Source organism: Lepisma saccharinum, chromosome 13 (genome assembly GCF_977018435.1).
Source record: "Lepisma saccharinum chromosome 13, izLepSacc3.1, whole genome shotgun sequence".
NCBI classification, from domain to species: domain Eukaryota; kingdom Metazoa; phylum Arthropoda; class Insecta; order Zygentoma; family Lepismatidae; genus Lepisma; species Lepisma saccharinum.
Genome location: NC_139241.1, coordinates 78104552 through 78126173, shown reverse-complemented (window position 1 = coordinate 78126173; position 21622 = coordinate 78104552). Strand labels below are relative to the sequence as shown.

Here is a 21622-nt window from a genome sequence, read left to right as displayed (position 1 = left end):
AGGCACAATCTCGTAGGTACAGTATATACTACGTACTAATATTCTGATGTTTATATAGGGTGAGGCAGTCAAACGGGAAGATTTAAAAAAATCACAAAAAATAGAGAGAGCAAATATTAGTTAATTTTTTGAACATGAATGTACTGTACACGAGTTGAAATTACTAGTGTACCTGAAAAATGTTCATTTTTTTAATACGGTGTTAGTAAGATGGCGCCCTAGGTGTTGCACACATTGTCGGAGTTTCAGAGTAAATTCGCTCATGACGCTTCGTAGCATCTCCGACGGAATGTTGTGGATCTCTTGCCGAATTCGCTCCTTCAAATTATCCCTGGTTCTTGGAGGGTTGTCCTTGAATCGGGTGAAAGGGCAGGCCACGGAATATCGCCGAATGTGCAGATGAGACGACCAGGAAATGCGAGTCTAAGCACATCCATAGACACTCTGGCAGTATGTCTAGTTGAACCATCTTGCTGGAAGAGTGTTTCTTCATCTGGGGCATAGTCATAGAGGACAGGCAGAAAAAAGGTTACCAATATGTCGGCATAACGTCATGGGCGGATTTACTTTGAGACTCCGACAATGTGTGCAAAACCAAGGACACCATATTTAAAAAAATGAACATTTTTCAGGTACACTAGCAATATTACGTTACGTATTTTGAAGAAAAAAGTTCTACGAATTTTAATGATGCTTCAGTTAAATCTCCCCATTTTTTCACAAAATTGTTAGTATTTCAACTGTTATGAAGTGTGTACTCCTATTTATATTCGTTAATCCTTAGTACGTTCATGGCAAACAGGAAGTTTTGTAAGCTTTTAATAATCAAGGAAACTTTGTTTCATACTATAAATTGCACAAAAAATCATTCTATGAAACTTAACATGAAACAATGATGTACTATAATCGAGTGTCAAAGAAACGTTTTTGACCCTACAATTCTAACAATGCACACGATAAACATGATCACGCGAGCAAGTAGGTAGACACTAAATGTTAGTCAACTCGTAATCAAGGCGTCGCGGATTCGATTTCCGATGCGGGTACATTTCAATGTCAAATATATCCAGTACAGATTACCCTATCTACGAAAAACTTTCATTTATTTTCTCTGATAACCTGGGAAATGATATCATTAAAGGATTATATTTTATTTTGCTCGATTTTTTGTTGTTCGTTGGATATAATGATAGCTTTATTTTTCATACTTAGCCGTCTCTTTTGACGGGCACGTGCCCTTGTGCCCCCCTCTAAATCATCTAATGATACTGTAATAAATTAACTAACTTCTGGAAATATAACATGGATAAATAAAGTTATAACACGATCAGTGCGAAAGTAATTTTTGTGGCAATTACCTGATAACGTTAATAAACAATTGTATCATGAATATAACAAAGAAGGAATAGAATTTCATGCAAACTGTAGCTTCGAACGGAATTATAACGTTGCTTTAAGAGTATAATTGTAATAAAATTTTATAACAGGGTTTAGACTATGTCACGTTTGACATGCACGAGTAATAAAGAAACAATTAGGATTTAGAAACAACTACACACACACAGTAATCTCTTCATTGCAAGTCGCGAAACATTCGTTAATAAAGTAGGCCTCTGCGAGCATAGTTGCCAAGGCCTTTAGCAAAAAGATCCGTCTTTATAGTGAAGAAGTTACTGAGGGAAAATTTTGTCCGATGAAACGTATTTTGGGTTTACAGAAAACTGGATTAACTTTTTGGGAGGGTGAAAGCGCGGTGGATTAAGAGGGGGACGAAAAGGAAATCGCCCACTACTGTAATATTTTAGTTTGTCGTCTAATATACCGGGTGTCCATAAAATCCCTTTACAACTTCAAAAATTCACTACATATGCAAATGATGAGATATTTGAGTGATTTTTTTTTTAATTGTACTCGTTTACTATTAAAGTTTGTACTAATAGTTAATTTGTGTATTTCAGGTAACATTGTGAAGAAAGAGAGGCCCTCGAAAGAAAAATGGCTACTCCGTAAGAAAAGGCACAATGTGTGGTGTGGTTCATTGACACTCAGACTCAGCGAAACTTCAGGACTAGGTATGGGAAACAACCACCAGCATGACCATCAATTCGTGAATGGCACAGGAAATTCACGGAGATAGGTACAATTTTTGATAAAGCAAGAAGTGGAAGAAAACGAGTATCAGAGGAAGACAAGCCTTTGTTAATTCTCCAAAGAAATCCATTCGCACTGCTGGCAGACAGTTACAGCTACCACGATCAACAGTGCACAAGGTCCTACACCACAACCTGCGATTGTATGCGTATAAAGTGCAACTGTTGCATGCCATCGAGCCCAATGATAAACCGAAACGCAAAATGTTTGCAGTGGACACGCTTCATCGAATATCGGAGGATGCAATGTTCCTCAACCGAGTGTGTTATACTGATGAGGCAACATTTCATGTTTCCGGTAAACTGAACACGTACAATGCGAGAATCTGGGGCTCAGCCCCCTGGAACTACCGCCAGCCCCCCTGGCACTGAGGTCAGCCTCCTTGACATTAGGTAAAACTATTTTTTGTAATTTGTTTGCAGTGAAAAGTGAAAATGTAGATAGCAGTTATTATTTTGCTCACAACTTTGGTGAAGGACAAATTCAGGGAGCATGAACAGCAGCTATTAATTACACTCGTTCATCTTGTTTATAAGAAGTGTAAGTAGCGGCAAGAATTTAGGAGATTCTCTTCTCTAGACTTCAGAGAGTTCCTTCACAGGGGAGCTTCTTTATCTGTACCTTCGTTGCCCCTGTTGCGACCTCCCATTTATACAGAAATCTGTGACTTTTATGTCATTATGAAAATTCCTTCCGCATCTGCGTCAAAGGTTAACAGCTCCAAAGTTTTGGGAACGAAGGGGAGTTTTATTGTTTTGGCCGGAGAGTGGAATGTACGGTAGGCACTCTGATTGAATATTGTCCATCTTTTCTTGTGTAATATAAATATCTGTATCATCAAACGTAGTATGGAGTGTGTAGTAAGGGATGATTTCAGTAGCAGCCAATTAACACTTCAAGCGATATTTTAAAATATATAGGAAAAATGTAGTATTTGTGTGATATTTCTAAACTTCATGTAACTTAATGACCCCCCTTCTCACACACACATAATTTACCTTCATTTAACACTGTTAAACTTTTGAAAAGTGGACTTGATTTACCAAGCCCCCCCTGATAACCCGTGAGCCCCCTGAAGATCAATTCTGGCTACGGGCCTGGTCCAAAGGTGAATGTCTGGTGTGGACTGATGTTCAATCGAATCATTGGTCCATTTTTCTTTGCGGAGCAAACAATTACTGCAAATGTTTACCTTGACCTTTTGACTGAATATGTGACACCACAACTGGCTGACCTTCAACCTACCGTCCTTTACCAACAGGATGGTGCACCACCACATTGGGAATTAAATGTCCGTGACTTCCTGGACCAAACATTTCCCGATAGGTGGATTGGACGGGATGGCTCTATTCCCTGTTCACCTCGTTCACGAGACATAATGCCCTTAGAACTAGTAACAAAGATACGGAACATTACTGACCTCAAGCAAAGGATCACCAATGTCATTGCCACCATTGATGAGGCTATGCTAGAGCGGACATAGCGCGAAATCGATTTTCGCCTTGACGTCCTTCGTGCAACCAATGGTACCCATATTGAGGTTTATTAAGTTATGAAAAAAAAAAAACTTCAACATATACTGATACCATGTGACAAATTTAATTTAATTATCTCTTCATGTGTGTTTGGAATAAAATATTCAAGTTGTAAAGAGACTTTATGGACACCCGTACAACGATCTCCCCCATCCCCAACTCACATTACTGCACAAAAAGGGTACAAGCAGTTTGAAGATAACGCATGACATAACACACGGTCATTCCAAATGAACACTGTACTCAACCTGGTAAAGGAGTACTACTGATTAACGCCAAGTAATAAGAAAAGAAATGAAATAAAAGAGAGAGAAGAGATGGAGAGGAAGAGATAAAGAAACACAAAAAGTGAGAAAGAAAGGGAATTGAGAAATTACCGAAAAGAGACAAAAAAAGGAGAGAGAAGAAAAGAAAACGAAAAATGAAAGAATGACAGGCAGAGAGGAAGAGAATCCCAACAACCATGATCAAAGAAGCAGAGCCACTTTTGAACCGGATCAAAATCATCTGACTAGGACCAGTGGCGTAGCGTTATAGTACGCCCGTACGCCCGGCGTTCCCAGATTTAAAATTTCAAAAATGCTTAAATGCTGTGATTATAAAGTAAAACGTGACTAATTTCATATATGTTTGACCTTCATGGCATTATAATGGCTATTTTTCGCGATCCGCTTGCAACGCTCCACTCTCAACACTCGTTCTAGCATCTCTTTTCAATGCCTTTCCCGGCCGGACGCCGAGCAGGTTCGGCGTACAGGACTCCTTCCTATATTCCTTGCTGCCTTTATGGAGGGAAAGCTTCCATTTCTACAGCACGCGCGTAAATGGGCTCTCTTACGCCGGCGTACGAGAGGTCTACCGTGATTGGTTCATGTGACCCTTCCTGCCTTCTGAAGCAGACCACAGCGGCAGAATTCCTACCCGGTTCTTCGCTCTTCGCGCTCATGCAACTCGTGGTATGTGATGCTACAATACGCAATATTGACTGAAGTAACTTTACCAATCTCAAATATACTGCTTCTTAATGGCCACTGCATTGTATAATTTATCGCACGAACAGCGATGTGTATTAGAAACTAAAAGATCAACACAGTTTTTGTCAAATAAGTTGGTGAAGTCCTCGTGATAGAAATTCAGCCTGTGGCTGCTCTACCACTTAACCCGCAAAACTATTATTTTCTTATTGTATTTTTTCGTTATTATCTAACTACTTAACATTGTGTGAATGGAAATGTTTAGCATTCATTTGAAAACTCTTAACATCGAATGGTCTCTGGAGAAAATTATTTTAAAATGTTTATCAGCATTCTCAAGATGTAATAAACAGTGGTCTGAATTACTAATCGGCACTGTTACGTCAGTAGAGTGTACGATATTTGGATCATCCACTCCGCTTTTCACAGTGCGCCAAGACGACAGAGGTCCCTGGTTCGAATCCCGGCGTGAGCACGGGTGTTCTTTGTCAGTGTCCCTTAATCAATATTATCACTTATATTCATATTCGCAATTAACCAAAAGTGGTATAAAAGCGAAGTAAAATAAACCAAATCAATCAGTAGTTGGATCGACCACAACAATGACGTCTACTGTTGTGCAGAGGCGCTTGTGATTCAGGTAGGTTTTTAATGACTTGCGTCATGCAGAAAGATATAAAAAAGGTATAGAACACCAGAGTTCAAAACATCTGTGGCATAGTGAGGCATCTAATTTTCTAGCTAAAACATGCAATGATGATGTTTTATTGAAAACCCAGCTTACTTCAGGCAAATAATACCCGTGACGACTAATACCATAAGTAAATTATTAAGCAAGAAAGGGCCGACTCTTCCTTCGGACTTGGCGTTCCCACCCGAAATGTCCATGCTACGCCACTGACTAGGACACTGATCTTCAAAGGTGCCCAAATGAGGGGGGAGAGAGACCGTTTACACAAGATATAATGGGTGGGATACAACGTACAGAAGCCAAGGATGGTACAAATGTCATAGTTACAAGTAAAAATATAACTAATAAAATTTTTATTTACGCAATTTCGATGCAAATAGTGCTTGCTGTACATTAATTATACTATATTATTCATATCAATTATTTCTATATTTAACAGTTTAGATCACCTTGCAATCAAAAGGTACCGGGTTCGATACCCCGTGGTTCGAATCCAACTTTGAACTGAACTGAAGGCCCAGTTTATTTATTTTTATTTATTAGTCAGTTTTATCTTTTCTGTTATTGCACTTGCTGGGATATAGACTAAGATAAATATAAATGTAATACATATATATATATATATTAAAAAAAAAACTAACACTATGCGTATATTGTCGAAAATTTAGTGTGTCACTGGAATTGTAGAAGTGTATGGGGCTAATATATAAAAACAATATGCAATTCATAAGCTATACCTATGTATGAATAAATTCAATATTTAAATTAAAGGTATGAAATGCTTAGTTTTCGCCTGATATTGGCAGTCCAGGGCATGGGGGGGGGGGGGGGGGCAAAACATCGGCGCTGACTTCGGAGGCGGCAAGGCACTTTCTGCTCTCCATATTATATTGTTGTCAATCTTGCAACCCCCCCCTAATAGTTTATATGTTGCCGCTCTTGGGGGCAAAAAACCTTGATGAAAGTTCAGTCGGGAAGGAGTTTGAGTTGGTGTTTTACGTCCACTTTATGCACAGTAAGGCTAATCGGGACTGGACCTAGAGTTTAAAGTGGTATTCGAACCACTATGTGCTTCCACCAGGTATCGAACCCGGGACCCCTTGATTACAAGGCGACGACGCCATCGGGGAGGCCCCACTTTATTGATGGGTACGAAACAGGGGCGTATATAGTGTGTGGCCCAACTCACCGAAAATCCCCTTAGTGTAATTTAGGCATATTATAGTTCAATTATGTAGTAAATAATGTACACCTTTCCCCCGTAGTTGCTTGGAACTTTTATGGGCTTGAAAATACTTCATTTTCTTTGAATATAATATAGTTTAATAACGGCGAAAGATTGCTCTACTCTTACTAAGTGAAAGTATATAGGGCATGGATGTCCGAAGGGAGGAGGGGGGTGGGCTAGGACAGTGATTTATCCACACCCCCTAACACCCCCCCAAATTTTGACCAACACCCCCCCAAGCAGAAAATGGCACACCCCCCCTGCAGGGGGTGTGTAATTATGAATTTCAGTATCAAGATTAGCAATAGCAATTCTCCAATATGAACAGCTCTGCAAGGATCGTAATCCAGTGGACCTTTTGAAGTTTCGTTGAACTGGAACTAGAGTGTCAAGGAAGGAGGGTGGAATCAGTGGAATGTTCTGCATGGTCATTTCCTGGAAAACGTCACCCCCTTTGACAAAGCTGCGGTCGCCTGAGGGACACTACCATCTGGTAAATGTTAAACTGACCTCTTGCTCTCCTTCCAGAGAGCATATCGTACCGCACACAGTGTTGGCAGTTCAGCGTTTGAACACCTAAAATAAAACATGACAAATTTTGTGAAATCAATCCCCGAGTCAGTGAAATTTATATTTTGTTGCATTTTCTTTTGTTTCTTTCTCATGAAAAACACACGATAAAAAAATAAAGGAAGACATTCAAAGATGTAGGTTTAAGGTTTGACTCCTTATTGTGACTTCTCCTCGCACTTCCACTGTTATATGGTTAGCAACACTAATTTTCGTTTTTTTTGTAACTTGTGGGAGGTGGAGGATTTTGAAGTGACAGAAAAGGGAGTCAAGTGTCTTGGTTGGGTCAGCCTCAGTGTACGATCTTAGTTCGTGTGTTGTGGTGACCATGGCTGAAACTTTCATGCAGAAGTGGCTGAAGAAGAAAAGAGATTCTCAGGGCGAGAATGAAACTAGAGACAGAAAGAAACAGAAAGTGGTAAGTAGGAAAACAGTGTAATATATATACATATATAAGTGTAACCAGTGGCGGCGAGTAGGGGAAGCTAGGGGCCAGTTGCCCCCCACCCCCCACTTTTCGCCACTTTTTCCGCTGCACTATGCTAAATCTTATATACAAAGGGAAATGCACTGTCTCTTCCCCCCAGTTTTGCCACCTCCCCCCCACCGGTTTTAGAACCCAATCGCCGCCACTGAGTGTAACCAATATAAAATTTACCGACTGAATATTCGATATAAAATGTCAAATATTTAATGATGAACCTAAGTAATTCATTCATGTCCATAATTGCTGTACGTATGTGACTATGTGTACGTCTCTATGAGTTTCTATCTTCGTAAAAGAATAAACGTTGTAGCTAAGGTGGGGGAGGGGGTTTGAGTAGTTGCCCTCGCTCTAAGGCCAAATGGTTGCTGAACAAGCAATCAGATAAAATAGAAAAGTGTTCGGCCACGGAGGTCGATTTTCTTAAAAACACCCATGCCCACACAAGGGATGGCCAGATTCGGATCCTAGCGGATCCGAAATCTGGATCCGGTTGGTTCCGGATCCAGAACTTTCGGATCCGTTTTGCCATCCCACATGAGCGCTTCTTTGGAAAGTAAGAATGTGTTCATAACATATTGCTACCTGCTAATATATATATATATATACACACACACACACACACACACACACCCACACCCACACACACACACACACACATATATATATATATATATATATATATATATATATATATATATATCACATTCTAAGGAAAAAGAAAGTATTTTCAACACAATGAAAGCTCCAAACAACTACGTGGTAGGGATGCATACATATGGTACATATATATAGATAGATAGATAGGTAGATAGTGTGTGTGTGCGCGCGTGCGCGATTTGTAATTAATACACTTACAAGGGAGGTCTAAGTCTCCCCCTTCGATTTCCATGAAACTTGGCAGGTGTATAGAGGGGCCCAAAGGAAGAAATACGTGTTTTTGGTGTTTCAGCTATAAAAAAAACTGTTTTGGGGGCAAAAAACCCTCAAATGTCAAGATGAAGACAAATTGACGCGGGGATCTGACCACTGTGTGCCACTCCGATTTCCATGAAATTTAGCAGGTGTATGGAGGGGCCCAATGGAAGACGTACGTGTTTTTGTGTTTCAGCTAAGAAACTGTTTTAGGGGGCAACCCTCTCCCCTCAAATGTCAAGATGAGGAGAAATTGAAGTGGGGATCTGACCCCGAAACCACGTAAATATGGCATAGGAAGAAACAGGGGGCATAGGGCGCCTCTATACACCTGCCAAATTTTATGGAAATCGGAGGGGGACACAGGGGTCAGATCCCCACGTCAATTTGTCTTCATCTTGACATTTGAGGCGGGTTTTGCCCCCTAAAACAGTTCTTTTAGCTGAAACAAACAAACACGTATTTCTTTCTTTGGGCCCCTCTATACACCTGCGAATTTTCATGAAAATCGGAGGGGGACACAGGGGTCAAATGCCCACTTAAATTTGTCCTCATTTTGACATTCGAGGGGGTTTTGCTCCCTAAAACAGTTTTTTAGCCGAAACAAAAATTCACGCATTTCTTCCTTTCGGTCCCTTTATACACCTGCCAAGTTTCATGGAAATTGGAGGTGGACACAGGGGTCAGATCCTTACTTCAATTTGTCCTCATCTTGATATTTGAGGGAGTTTTTGCCCCCTAAAACAATTTTTTAGCTGAAACAAAAAAACACGTATTTCTTCCTTTGGGCCCCTCTATACACCTGCCAAGTTTCATGGAAATCGGAGGGAGACTTGGATAACCTCCCTTGTTAGTCTTAAACTTTGTAATTATATAACACTGCATATATTTTAATGTTTTATTTTAATTTTTAAAACTGTAACTGTAGAACAATTGTATAATTTTTGTATAACATTTCTATGTTGTTAAATGTGTTAAAGGTTTCATCCTGGAATGGAATGTCTCAAATTTATGTGTGTTTCCATTTCCAATACATTCGAATGAATACATATTCATTTCAATGGCATTTACAAAATCACCTCTAACATTTTATGTTAAACAAGTAGGGTTATTTTGTGCACGAGTGTGTTAGCCGATGCGTAGCCAAGTATTTTAGGAACAACACTTGAATAAAAATCTTGTAGGACTAACTAATGAAAAATTTCTTTGTAATTTAAGATCATAATACCTTTTTAGGTGTGGTAATATTATAATGGGATTGAGATACCAAACTCTCGGATCCGGATCCAGATCCGTAACCTTTGGATCCGGATCCGTTTGGCCATCCCTAGCCCACACCAGGACTCGAACATGAGAACTTCGAATTCAGTCTACCACTGATGCGGCTAATCCTTCCGCTGAGCGAAAACACTGAATTCCAAAATAGAACAGAAACAAATAAGACCACCAAATACGCATATCTCACTTTTCCTCGTAGACAAAACTTTGTTGTAAGTGGTGCTCACAAACTTGAGACAAAATTCATTCATCTGTTTCAAAGCAGATGTTATTATCCTCACAGGAATATTTTGTTATTACCTTAATAAAAGGGCAAGGACAGTTTACTTTCCATTGGTAGATAAGGTTTAGCATAGTTCTGGGGCAAAAGTGGTAAAAAGTCGGGGGAACTTCCCCCACGCCCTCCCTAATCGCCGCTACTGGTTCTGTCATTTATCAGAAGTTTAAAGTTTCATTTAAGCCCACTTTATGCTCATGTTAATCGGAATGGGATCTACACTTTAAATTTGGATCAGAACCACTGTGCTATGTGTCTCAAAAGGGGATCGAACCAAGGACCCCTTGTGCTTTGTTTATTCAATCTACTTCTTATATCTATTGGCTGAATTTACCGTGGAAGTGGGAGCAATTGTGATAACATGTATTCCAGCCCTGGACCTAATTTTTTATAAAACAGTACGCTAATCTCTCGAACATGGAAGTCAGCTTATTTCCTGTTCATAGTAGGCTACTGTATATTGTTTTACATAAAACAGTGCAAGTAAAGGCTAGAATTTATTCTCGGTGAAGTAAGACACCCGACCGAATTTCGCCAATCCCAACTGCAAATTCTGGATCCGCCCCTAGCTGGAAATTGGTAGAAAGTTGATGGTAAGGGCCTAAGGGGTCACAAATAAGACAAGCAAGCCGTTGATCTTAGTCGTCGAATTTTCTCGAACGATTTAAGTTCTGTGAAAAAAAAGCATTTTGTTTGTTGAGCAATTGTAAACAACTATATGGGGGAAAAATGATCGATATAACGTAACTTGAATAATAAGTAACGGAAGTTCAGTGTTCAAAAAGTTGATGTATAATTGAACTCAAAAATACAGTTATCCGAAAATAATAAATTATTATTAATAATAAATTGTAACACATTTTCTTATCGGGAGGGTGGCAATACCGTCCCCAAGCCACACGAGTGACACGACGACAGACAGGGAGAATCCCATGAACATTAGTTGAACCAATCAGCTTGGTTCAATTGCCATGCTGACGGGAAATTCTGGGTCTCCTTTATCGCACAATGTGACAGAAACCTTGCGTTCTGACGTCACAGCAGAAAGCTCTCATTGTTACGCTAAATGCCCAAGTATGTAATCGTCCGGAAAGGAATGGCCCCCCCTGGAGAATGAAAGTCAACAAAAATTATATATTTCACACATATATTTTCATTTCGGACACAAAAATATTTGTTAATTATTGCTGGAACATAAAGCAATGTTTTTAGAGGGGACAACACTATTATGGTAGAAAATGTGCCTTTTTTGCCCCTCTGGAAAATAATACCGTGCTTGCTCCTCCCTGGAAAAAATCCTGCGGACGCCCATAAGTATGTAGATATACTATGTTTTGATATATAGAGTGAGAGTATAACTTTGTCACAGGATAATATGTATTGTTCAAACTGAAAATATGGAAAATCTTGAAGTTAGTGGATAAACGAGATAAGGCAGGTGTCATTTGTCCACCCTTAGAAAGTACTGAAAGGGGAAGGGGGTCCATTTTCACCTCATTCAAGAGTCATTTTGGGCCTCCCCGATGGCGCAGTGGTAGCGTCGTCGCCTTGTAATCAAGGGGTCCCGGGTTCGATATCCGGTGGAGGCACATAGTGGTTCGGATCCCACTTTAAACTGTAGGTCCAGTCCCGATTAGCCTTACTGTGCATAAAGTGGACTTAAAACAACAAATCAATCCAATCGAATCCAAGAGTCCTTTTATTTAAAACAAATCTTCTAGTAAACATATTTTCATGTGGATCGTAGTTTCCGATTGGATTCTCGAAAACAGTTTGCCTGATTCAGCGTGTGCTATCTTCTTAGGCCAATATGCATATAATGCAAACTGGTGTAAGGACAATATCATCATCTCACGTAGAGGATCAAAATATCAATCTCTATATTAATTCTACAATGTAAGTCTGTTAAAGAACGGTAGATGAAGTGGAGATAAGAAAAACTGTTCACATAAAGATTCGTACATTTTTTCTTGCAATTGAAGGATCAATCTCGTCTAACGTATCTTACCCCCTATTCCCATTTATTTTTTTTAGGAATAGTCGCTACGTAACTCCTCCGCCCCAAAGAAGGCACAAGGAAATGGAAAAATTAACATATCTACTACTCCCCCTCTTATTTGTATTATATAACGTCGCGTTTTCCTCCACTTTTGGCTAATCGCGACGCTGGTGATGAGTGATGATGTGATGAAAGGGCACTCGCAAAGAACACCCATGCCCAGATCGGGAATCGAACCCGGAACCACTGGCGTCGCGCTACGTATGCGGTATGCTATACTAGCACCAAGATTTCTGAAATTTCGGAAAATATGCGAAGTCGACCAGCGACAGGGTAAGAAACTTGGAAGATATATATGTACTATGAGCACCAAACCTGACCTGCCTAACCTATCCACGTAGGCATATAGTAGCAGAAATAACCATGTAAATGGGTGTGGCCGTTTAAATGTTGTTTATTTAAGCTATTATATGCCTACGTGGATAGATTAGTCAGGCCAGGTTTGGCGTTGTTAGTATTTATTTCCAAATTGGTAAGGCTGTCGCCAGCCTCTCGTTTCCCCGTGACTTACTGCTCTCATGCCATGGTTTCAAATGAGGTGGTGAATGCACAATTACTCCATCAAGAAGGCTGACTACTCCGTTGTGAATTGTGATTCATGCATATGCGTTGTAATTGTAGCTGGCCCCAGGAACATTTTCTTCATTTTACCTTTTCACAAAACATATGTCTTTGTGTTTGCGCTCAAAGTAAGCTCATCTAGTTCAGAATTGTCCGTCCTGCAACTTCTAAAGAGGCAAGTGATGGCAATTATCTGCATTTCCCCCCATTGATCGCATTTGCTCATTTTCCCGATTGATTACATTTGCTCATGGTCGCAATTTTGATTGAATTGGTGTTTTTATTCACAGTAAGGCTAATCGGGACTGGACCTACAGTTTAAAGTGGGATCCGAACCACTCTGCCATGTGCCTCCACCGGGTATCGAACCTGGGACTGCTCATGGTCGCAAATGTGTAGATTCAGATGTTGCTTTGATTTCTCTTTCATCTAATTTCATGTAATTATAAATGAAGAATCATGAACGAAGAATAATAATTATATGATATAGATGAAAGAAGTACAATGGAACAGCCGAATATACGATATTAAAGGGCGTTAACAAATTGTAAATGAAGACCCAGGGGGAAAAACGATGAATGTCGATTTTTCGCCCATTTTGAGATCGCAGCGCGATCTGATAGTTCAGAAGCTGTACTGTAAGAATGAGAACGGCCTTGGTTGGGAAACGATGAGAAGTGCCTGAAAAACGCATTATTATTTTGGCATATATTAACGTACTTATGAAAAGAAATACTTTGTTTTTCATTTCCTGGCAAATCGTCTCGAATGAACATTCATCGTTTTTCCCCCTGGCCCTTCAAATGTAAAATGACGAAAAAATCCTGGTGGCTATTACCTTAAGACCCATGTAAAGTTATCATCTGATACAACAAAGAAGGAAAATGGTTATTTAATTAATTAATATTTTGGTAACAGTTGATTACAATGGTCCCATCCCTTTCTCGTTCTCAGGAAGATGAAGTCCAAGTAGATTCAATGAAGAATCCCCCCAATGGAATTCCAGAAAATAATGGACATTCCTCTAGCGAAGATTCTGAAGAAACTGTACTGCCAACGGGTATTGCAGGACACTCCGTTACTAGTGCATCTGAAAACAGCAGGAAGGGTTCTTGGTATAGTGTCTATCCGTGGATTGAACGTACCCCAGAAGGATATAAGTGCACCATATGTTCAGAATGTAGTTCAATGAAAACTGGACCGTGGGTATCGAACCTGGTACCATTATCTGCATCAAAAAAATTAGGTGACAAAGCATTGAAGCACGAGAAAAGTAGGTTACATATGCTGTCTTGTGCCGCATCGACATCTAGATCAGCTGGTGTGAACGTTCGGTCTCAAATAGTACGTTTTGCAAATGATCAAAGTCAAAAGGAAACCAACATAGTAAAAGATCTTTTAAAATTAAGTTATTATCTCTTTAGATCAGAAATTCCACACACAACAAGTAACTGGCCGAATTTAGTGTCCACAGCTGCGTTCGTTGATGGTAGTGGTGAGCTTGCAAGGAAAATTCGAGCCAGTGCACAGAATGCTCACCGGTTGTCGTCAACCACGACAACAGACTTCCTCGAAGCAATCGGAGGAGCTGTTACAGATTTAACTTCCGAACGCTTAAGAGATATACAGCGTTATTCCGTAATGGCAGACGAAAGCACAGACGTGAACGGACGTGAAATGCTTAGCATTTGTGTTCGCCACATATCGTCTAGAGATGATCTGCACCAGGTTGAAGAGACATTCTTGTCCGCAGTGCCTTTGGAATCCACCAAGGCTGAAAATATTACAAAAACATTAATAGGTGAACTTACACAAGCTGGATTCGATCCTAAAAACATAACTGCTGTATCATTCGATGGTGGGGCTAATTTTTCAGGAAAAGTAAATGGCGTGCAGGCAAAATTAAGGGAGTATTCTCCTAACTTACTCTTTGTGCACTGCAGAAGCCATCTTTTGCAGTTATCTCTTGTCCACAGCTGTCGACAGATGGCTGAAATAAAGAGAGTCCTGAGTGCCCTTAACAAATTGTACAGCATGTTTAGAGGAAGCCACAAAAGACTGACTGTTCTTCAAGAAACGGAGAAAATTTTAGATGGCACCTCTCACAAACTCGTTCAACCCGGAGAAACAAGGTGGTTGTCGTATGAAGGCAGCGTGAAAGTTGTTGTGCAGCATTATGTATCGATATGTGTTGCTTTGGAGCACATATACATGGAAGCCGGAAATTATTCATCGGATGCTGGTGGGCTCCTGTTGATATTTCGGAAAAAATCAACTGTGTTTTTCTTAACACTCTTGTCAGTCCTTTTGAGTCCTCTGGCTCGTTTGAGTAAGAGCCTTCAGTCTTCAACGGGCAATATAACAGAAGCCATGGCGTTAGTAAAAGCAGTACAAGAATCTATTGCTCAAATTCATATGAAGGACATTAAGGCAGAATCCGATGAAATCATTTCAAAAGCAATGGAGAATAACATCTACATGGAAAATGACAATATGTGCGAGAAAGAGATAATGAATCTAGGCATGAAGTACAGAGATAATATTGTACAAAACATGAAAATCAGGTTTTCCGACGATTTTGAAGAAATGGCAAACTTCCATAAAATTTTTCTTGAAAAGCCAGATAACCCAAATTTCACGAAGATTTCAAAATTGTGTGGTACCAATGAAAAAGACATGAAAGATGAATTCAATATTTATCGAAGATATAATGGAGACCTGGCATCCCAATCAAACCTGCTCAACCTTTCATGTAGAGAGGAAAAAAAATGTATGTTCCCTGCTCTTTCTGCAGCAGCAACGAGAATTCTTCTCCTTCCTCTAGGAACTGCAAGTGTAGAAAGGACCTTTTCCACAATGAACAGAATTCTCTGTTCAGAGAGATCCCGATTGCTTCCTGCGCATGTGAATGCCCTAATGAAAATTTCTATTGAAGGTCCGAAGATTCCAGACATTAGAAACGCTTCTGATGCAGAAAATACAGCATATAGAAATTTAATTGACAGAGCTTATTGTAAGTGGATGGAGAAGCCAAGGCGATAGGTTTCCGGACGGAAAAGTTTTTCAGTGAGAAATTGAAAATGATAGTACTTTTTTTTTCTTTTAATTCTGAGAATTGTTTGCGAATTATTATGAGAATGTAATTCTGCTTAAATTTTCTTCTCAGACGTGAAAAACTTTCCACAGTTATTTTGAACTTTTTCAATGTCAATGAAAAAAATCAGTGAATATAAATATTTATTTTACCAACAATTATGATTGGAAGTCTTTTCTAAGAATTTCAATTGTCAGTTTCAAGGATCTTGTAAGAAATAGTCACGTACAGTGGGATGCACAAGTATTGTTCGGCAAACTGCACATGAGTATTTTCATTAAATTTTTCTCTTGCACCGTGCGTGTTTTAAAGACCTGGATTTTTGCGTATGTTGGCAAGAAACCTGTCAACAGCTTTTTTGACGTTTTGTCTCAATTCTGAAGCATGGTGGCGGGCACTTTCCTGGTAATACTTATTCATCCCACTGTGCAAAAGACTTCTTTTTTTTTTTTGTAACAAATCTTAGACGTTTGTTGTGATCATTCTATTTTATCGTTATATGTATTTTTTTTTCAAATTATATGAATTACCCTATAGCTTTCAATATGCACATAAATTTTGATTTATTATCTTGTTATTGGTATTAATGCAAACACACATTATTAAATTAAAAGGAAGAACTTAGGAGCATAATTTAGCCTTGGAAGTTGCCAAATTTTCCAATTGTACATGAATTTTGCTACTAGGCTAATCACTTTTGTAGTGATGAAAGAAACCAAGTGTTTATATTCTTAGTACTTTGAGTCAGTTTGATGGAATAAAATATATTGTGCAAAATATGTGGTCTTAAGAGAATTAGAATAGATGAGATAACATGAAAGCTCTTTCTGTACAGTGCAGCAATATAATGAAATGAATATTAAAATAGAATGACAGTAATGTTTAAATTATGTTTATACAAGTATGCAATGTACTATATAATGTTTCAATTTCAGTTATTGTTAAAACTTTTGAACCCTGAATTTGATGTATTTTTAAAAATAGAAATGTTTCAAGTTTATCGTGTGTTAGAATAATATTTAACTTCACCAATTATATCAGAAGTATCATTTATACATTACATATTTGCATTTACTGAATTTTACAATTATTTGCGTAAGACAAAAATGCATACATCAATGAGTATGTTCTAAGTCATGTCTCTGCGTATTTCAATGATCCAGCAGGGTTGAGTTTTGCGAGTTCTTGATTACACAAAAAGTGATTGTTCTTAAAAATAAGATTTCAATATATTCATGAGATAGTAAAGAATATTGCTTTCTTTTGATTTTTGTAATTTAGCGTCGCATTTCTTTCACTTTTGGCCAAACTCGACGATGAGGACGAGTGATGATGTGATGAAATTGATGAAGTTGATGAAGGCACACTCACAAGAAACACCCATGCCCAGGTCGGAATTCGAACCCGGGACCCCTGGCGTCTTAGCGTGCTGTGTAAGGAATATTACTGCCTGGGTTGCTGTTTGTGTTGAATGAGCAACCCTACATCTTGTTACCTTACGCTCCGAATTCACATTCTGTTGTGGACATGAGTGTCACTTTATCAATGCCATCTATCCAAATCGCCTCAACGTAACACAAGAAACATACAAACACAAATAAAGAATATTGCGCAAGTATTCCTAATTCGTAATCGACCTCCATGGTGTAGTGGTCCGTCGACTCACGTGGCGAAGTGGTTAACACAGCGTACTACGACGCCAGGGGTCCCGGGTTCGAATCCTGGGTAAGACATGTATGTTTGTGTTTCTCTTCAATATGAAAACGGAGAATAGAGTAAAAACTGATGCATACGAAAAAGAGAGGGATAACTACCGTAGAGCAGTTGTCCTTTGATTAAAAAAGAGGAGAAAAAGGAGTTTACCACATTGCGTTAGGATGACAGGTGTCCCAGGTTCAAATCCCGGGTATGGGTCCTTTTCGTGAGTGTCCCTTCATCAATTCCATCACATCGTCACAATTAAACAAAAGTGGCGGAAAAGTGAAACAAAATAACCTAATCATTAAATAACAAGTTCCTAATTTATATCTAACTAGCTTTTGTTCCTGATTATTCTCTCGTGTGTTTTGTCCAACCAGTGTAAGGGGGGGGGGGGGGTAGGGTTTCTGCCAAACTCCGGAAGCATCTCTGCACGGGTTGAATCAGGGCGATTACTTTCAAAACGGCCGAAAATATACACTTAACATCCCCAAACTTACACCCCCCCAAAATTTTTCAACACCCCCCCAAGTGAAAAATCCTGGATAAACCCCTGGGCTAGGATGGCCAACCTCCCCATGGAAAATGATTGGATTGATTTGTTGTTTTAAGTCCACTTTATGCACAGTAAGGCTAATCGGGACTGGACCTACAGTTTAAAGTGGGATCCGAACCACTATGTGCCTCCACCGGGAATCGAACCCGGGACCCCTTGATTACAAGGCGACGACGCTAGCACTGCGCCATCTGGAAAATGAATGTCAACCTAAAAGTACATATTTCACACATATAATATGATTTCAGTCCCAGTGATTTACATGAATGATTATAATGGGGATGCAGGAAGTGATAATTTCAAACTCATGTGGTGTTTTTTAAAAGGGTAGGGGAAGGGTCCCAAGCCCCGGACACTAATGAAAAAAACAGCTGGTCTGGAAAACCATTACATTTTAATAGATGATAAACAACATAGTGAAGGACAATAGTATACCACACAGTTATACTACCTTGTGCACCCAGAAACTATGAACAGAGAGGTACAGCACACATGAAATTGGATGTTCGGTAAAGTCTCGAATACGAAACTGGGGAGGTAGCCCCGGACAGTTTATTTGTTTGTTTGTTGCTATCCTCATGTCTGAATACATACGTCAAAATAGTAGTAGGGGTTGCTGGGATGAATTTCTGCACATGCCTCATGAGCCCAGCCCTTGCAGGTGGCACACTGAATCCAATCTTCTTCGAATTCCTCTCCACAGATTAAACACGTTGTCCTACAGCCTGAAGTTGCCTGTTCCATACTTGTGCGCTCCTCGTAATCTAAACGTCGTCCCTTATAATTTAGCGCAGTATTTTGTTTCCTAAATTCCTGCGCGTGTTTTGTTTGTCCAAAAGTTGATTTTTATATGGAGTGGAAGTAAGTACTTCACTTCTCTGGGATTTACGTTTTCTCGAAACAAGTCTTCGCATCGATGCATCTGGAAGTGGTGAAAGTTTCTGAAGAATAGACGAAACATTCTTAGTTGATTCGCCTTGCCTCACATCCCGTCCTGCTGCAGGCTGAACACCAGAGGTGGAAGCTTGGGAGGTAGTCTGAACACCAGAGGTGGAAGCTTGGGAGGTAGTCTGAACACCAGAGGTGGAAGCTTGGGAGGTAGTCTGAACACCAGAGGTGGAAGCTTTGGGGTTAGCGCTTTCTTCATAGCCTTCTCGCCCAAGGCACCTCTGTTTGTAGTTCGTGACATCGTATCAGCAAATAATTTAAAACTATTTTACGATTTGTTCGTATGCTCATTTGGTTTTATATAAACAATAACAATTAGGCCTACATAGGACACTATAATGCCATTCTAAGAACATTCAGTGCTGTCCGGGGCTAGGGGCGACGTATGTACCCACAAACAATGCTACTAACTGTTTCCATAGGAATAAATTTCACCTTTGCAGCATACATCAACACACAACACACCTTACTATTTACCATAATGATAACGTAAATTACTTACCAGTAAGTTCACTACGAACAATGACAATTCATTTCTCGCCACAACAAATTTTCCACTTTCGGCAAAAAAGCACACTCCTACTTATTGCAACGCTCCACTCGGAGTGAAAGCCACATGCTTCTTACTATGGCGTGTACGCTGTTAGTCGCTACTGCCGATAACAGACAGCTTCTGCCAACTGTCGCGAATAGGTAGAAATATGTGGTGTCCGCGGCTGAGTGCCGTCCGGGGCTAGGGATCCTTCCCCTAACACTATAATGAGGGGAATATGCTTCGTTTACTTCCAATGGAAAAATCCTTGCTTGCCCCTCCATGGAAAAAAATCTGCGGACGTTTTTGATTAGGGGGGGGGGGAATTGCTTCCCCGTGCGCACGCCTATGGCCCAGGGGATCGTGAGCGATTTCTGCCCTTTCAAAGCACCAAAATATTTGAAGAGTTATATGCAACATTGGTTAAAATAGTAACCTTATATTAGATTGGGGTGGGGAAGTACCAGTTTCAAATTCGTTAAATTTCAAGTTCACTTTATGCACAGATTGGCTAATCGGAACTGGACCTACAGTTTAAAGTTGAATCTGAAATATAGATGTACCTCTACCGGGTGCATTAAAGTTTAAATAATGTAATTGTTTCTACATGATTTCATTTACCTCAATTCCTGATAATTTAAATGGAAGAAAAATATTTCAGGTTAGAATTACTGTATTTACGAGTTACGACTTACGATTAATAAGTACGTATTTCGGATTAAGTGTTATTAGTTTACGACGGAGTGGTAAAAACAGCGCGCTACAATGTCAAAAGTGGCAAAAAAGCAAAGTAAAATAAACCAAATCAATCAACCTAACTTCTTGAAATGACAGATCTTGTGTTGCATTTAGTACTAATTGTTATTTGTGGTTGGCGTTTCGGCTATTGACTGAAACAACTTTCAGCACTGCGGGCATCGAACCAGAGACTCCTTGATTACAAGCAGACAACTACATCATCGGGAAATAACAATGCTTAATCAAAACATACCAAAAAATAGATAAAAAAGTGACTTACCATTGCATCAAGACGAAGAAGTTCAATAAAATGGGCAGCAACTTTCCACCGGTGAACAACATACCAAATATTCCCCTGGTAAGTATCACCTGCGTTCAGAAACACGACATTCTTTTCCTTTCCCCTTATTTCATTCACTTTGTAAGCTACACGTGCGAATCCGCCGTAACAGTGTCCACCTGATGCCTCCGTTTCTGTGCACTTCGCTGAGAATCTACTTGTTTGTTCAAACCTCGAATGCATGTCATTTGTGTGAAGAACAACTAACTCGAATTCGGATAGCACTAGACACGGAAACAGCCACAATATCACAACAAATATCCTTAAACACACTTGACACCGCACTTTCCTCATTTTCAACAACCTAGCCGCTCGCTATCAGTGACGCGACACAGACTGGTTTGCTTGCTTCGAATGCTAGCGGCAAGGAGAGGTTACATCTCCACTGAACTGTAACGTGTGCTTCACTGAAAACTTAATGCTAAAGCGCATGCGCTGGGAATTGCTGTAGTATCGTCCGTATCATCGTTGATGCCACTATCTGTAGCAAGTGATTAACGTTACCTATGTGAGAAGAAAGGAGTGGTACAATCATTTTTTTAAATGGTTAAACATGAGAAGAAAAGTGACAAATCAAGTTTTTCGAGTCACTAGCTTGCTAAGGTAAGTTGAACTTATGACCCACCGATACAGAAACAAAACAACATGGACATTCGTGTTATCTTATCTTGTAAATAAACATTAGAACAAGAGATGGCACTCATTGTCGTGATTAAATGCGGTGGACGGAAGTAGCGCGATACTGTTTCGCATTAGCTTAGCTTCTCTGCCACTTTTTGCTAATCGTGACGATGAGCGATGATATGATGAAGGGACATTCACAAAGAACACCATGAGGACTTCCAGATGGCGTACAGGTCACGTTCTTGCCTTGTAATCAAGGGGTCCCGGGTGCGATACCCGCTGCAGGTATTTTCACAATGGTTGGGATCAGTGGCGTACGCAAGGGGGGGTTACCGGGTTTAACCCCCCCCCCTTGAGCTTTTGAAATAT

The 21622-nt window shown here is 39.8% G+C and overlaps 1 protein-coding gene across 1 annotated transcript in view; it reads right to left on the bottom strand.

The window, feature by feature from the left end:
• Positions 1–21084, bottom strand: part of LOC145997446 (snake venom 5'-nucleotidase-like) — an 88446-nt gene extending 67362 nt beyond the window's left edge. Inside the window, exon 1 of the mRNA XM_083134505.1 lies at positions 20570–21084. Within this exon, the coding sequence (XP_082990631.1) occupies positions 20570–20923 (354 nt within the window). The 5' untranslated portion in view covers positions 20924–21084. The remainder of the gene's footprint in view (positions 1–20569) is intronic.
• Between the last annotated feature and the right edge of the window lie 538 nt (positions 21085–21622).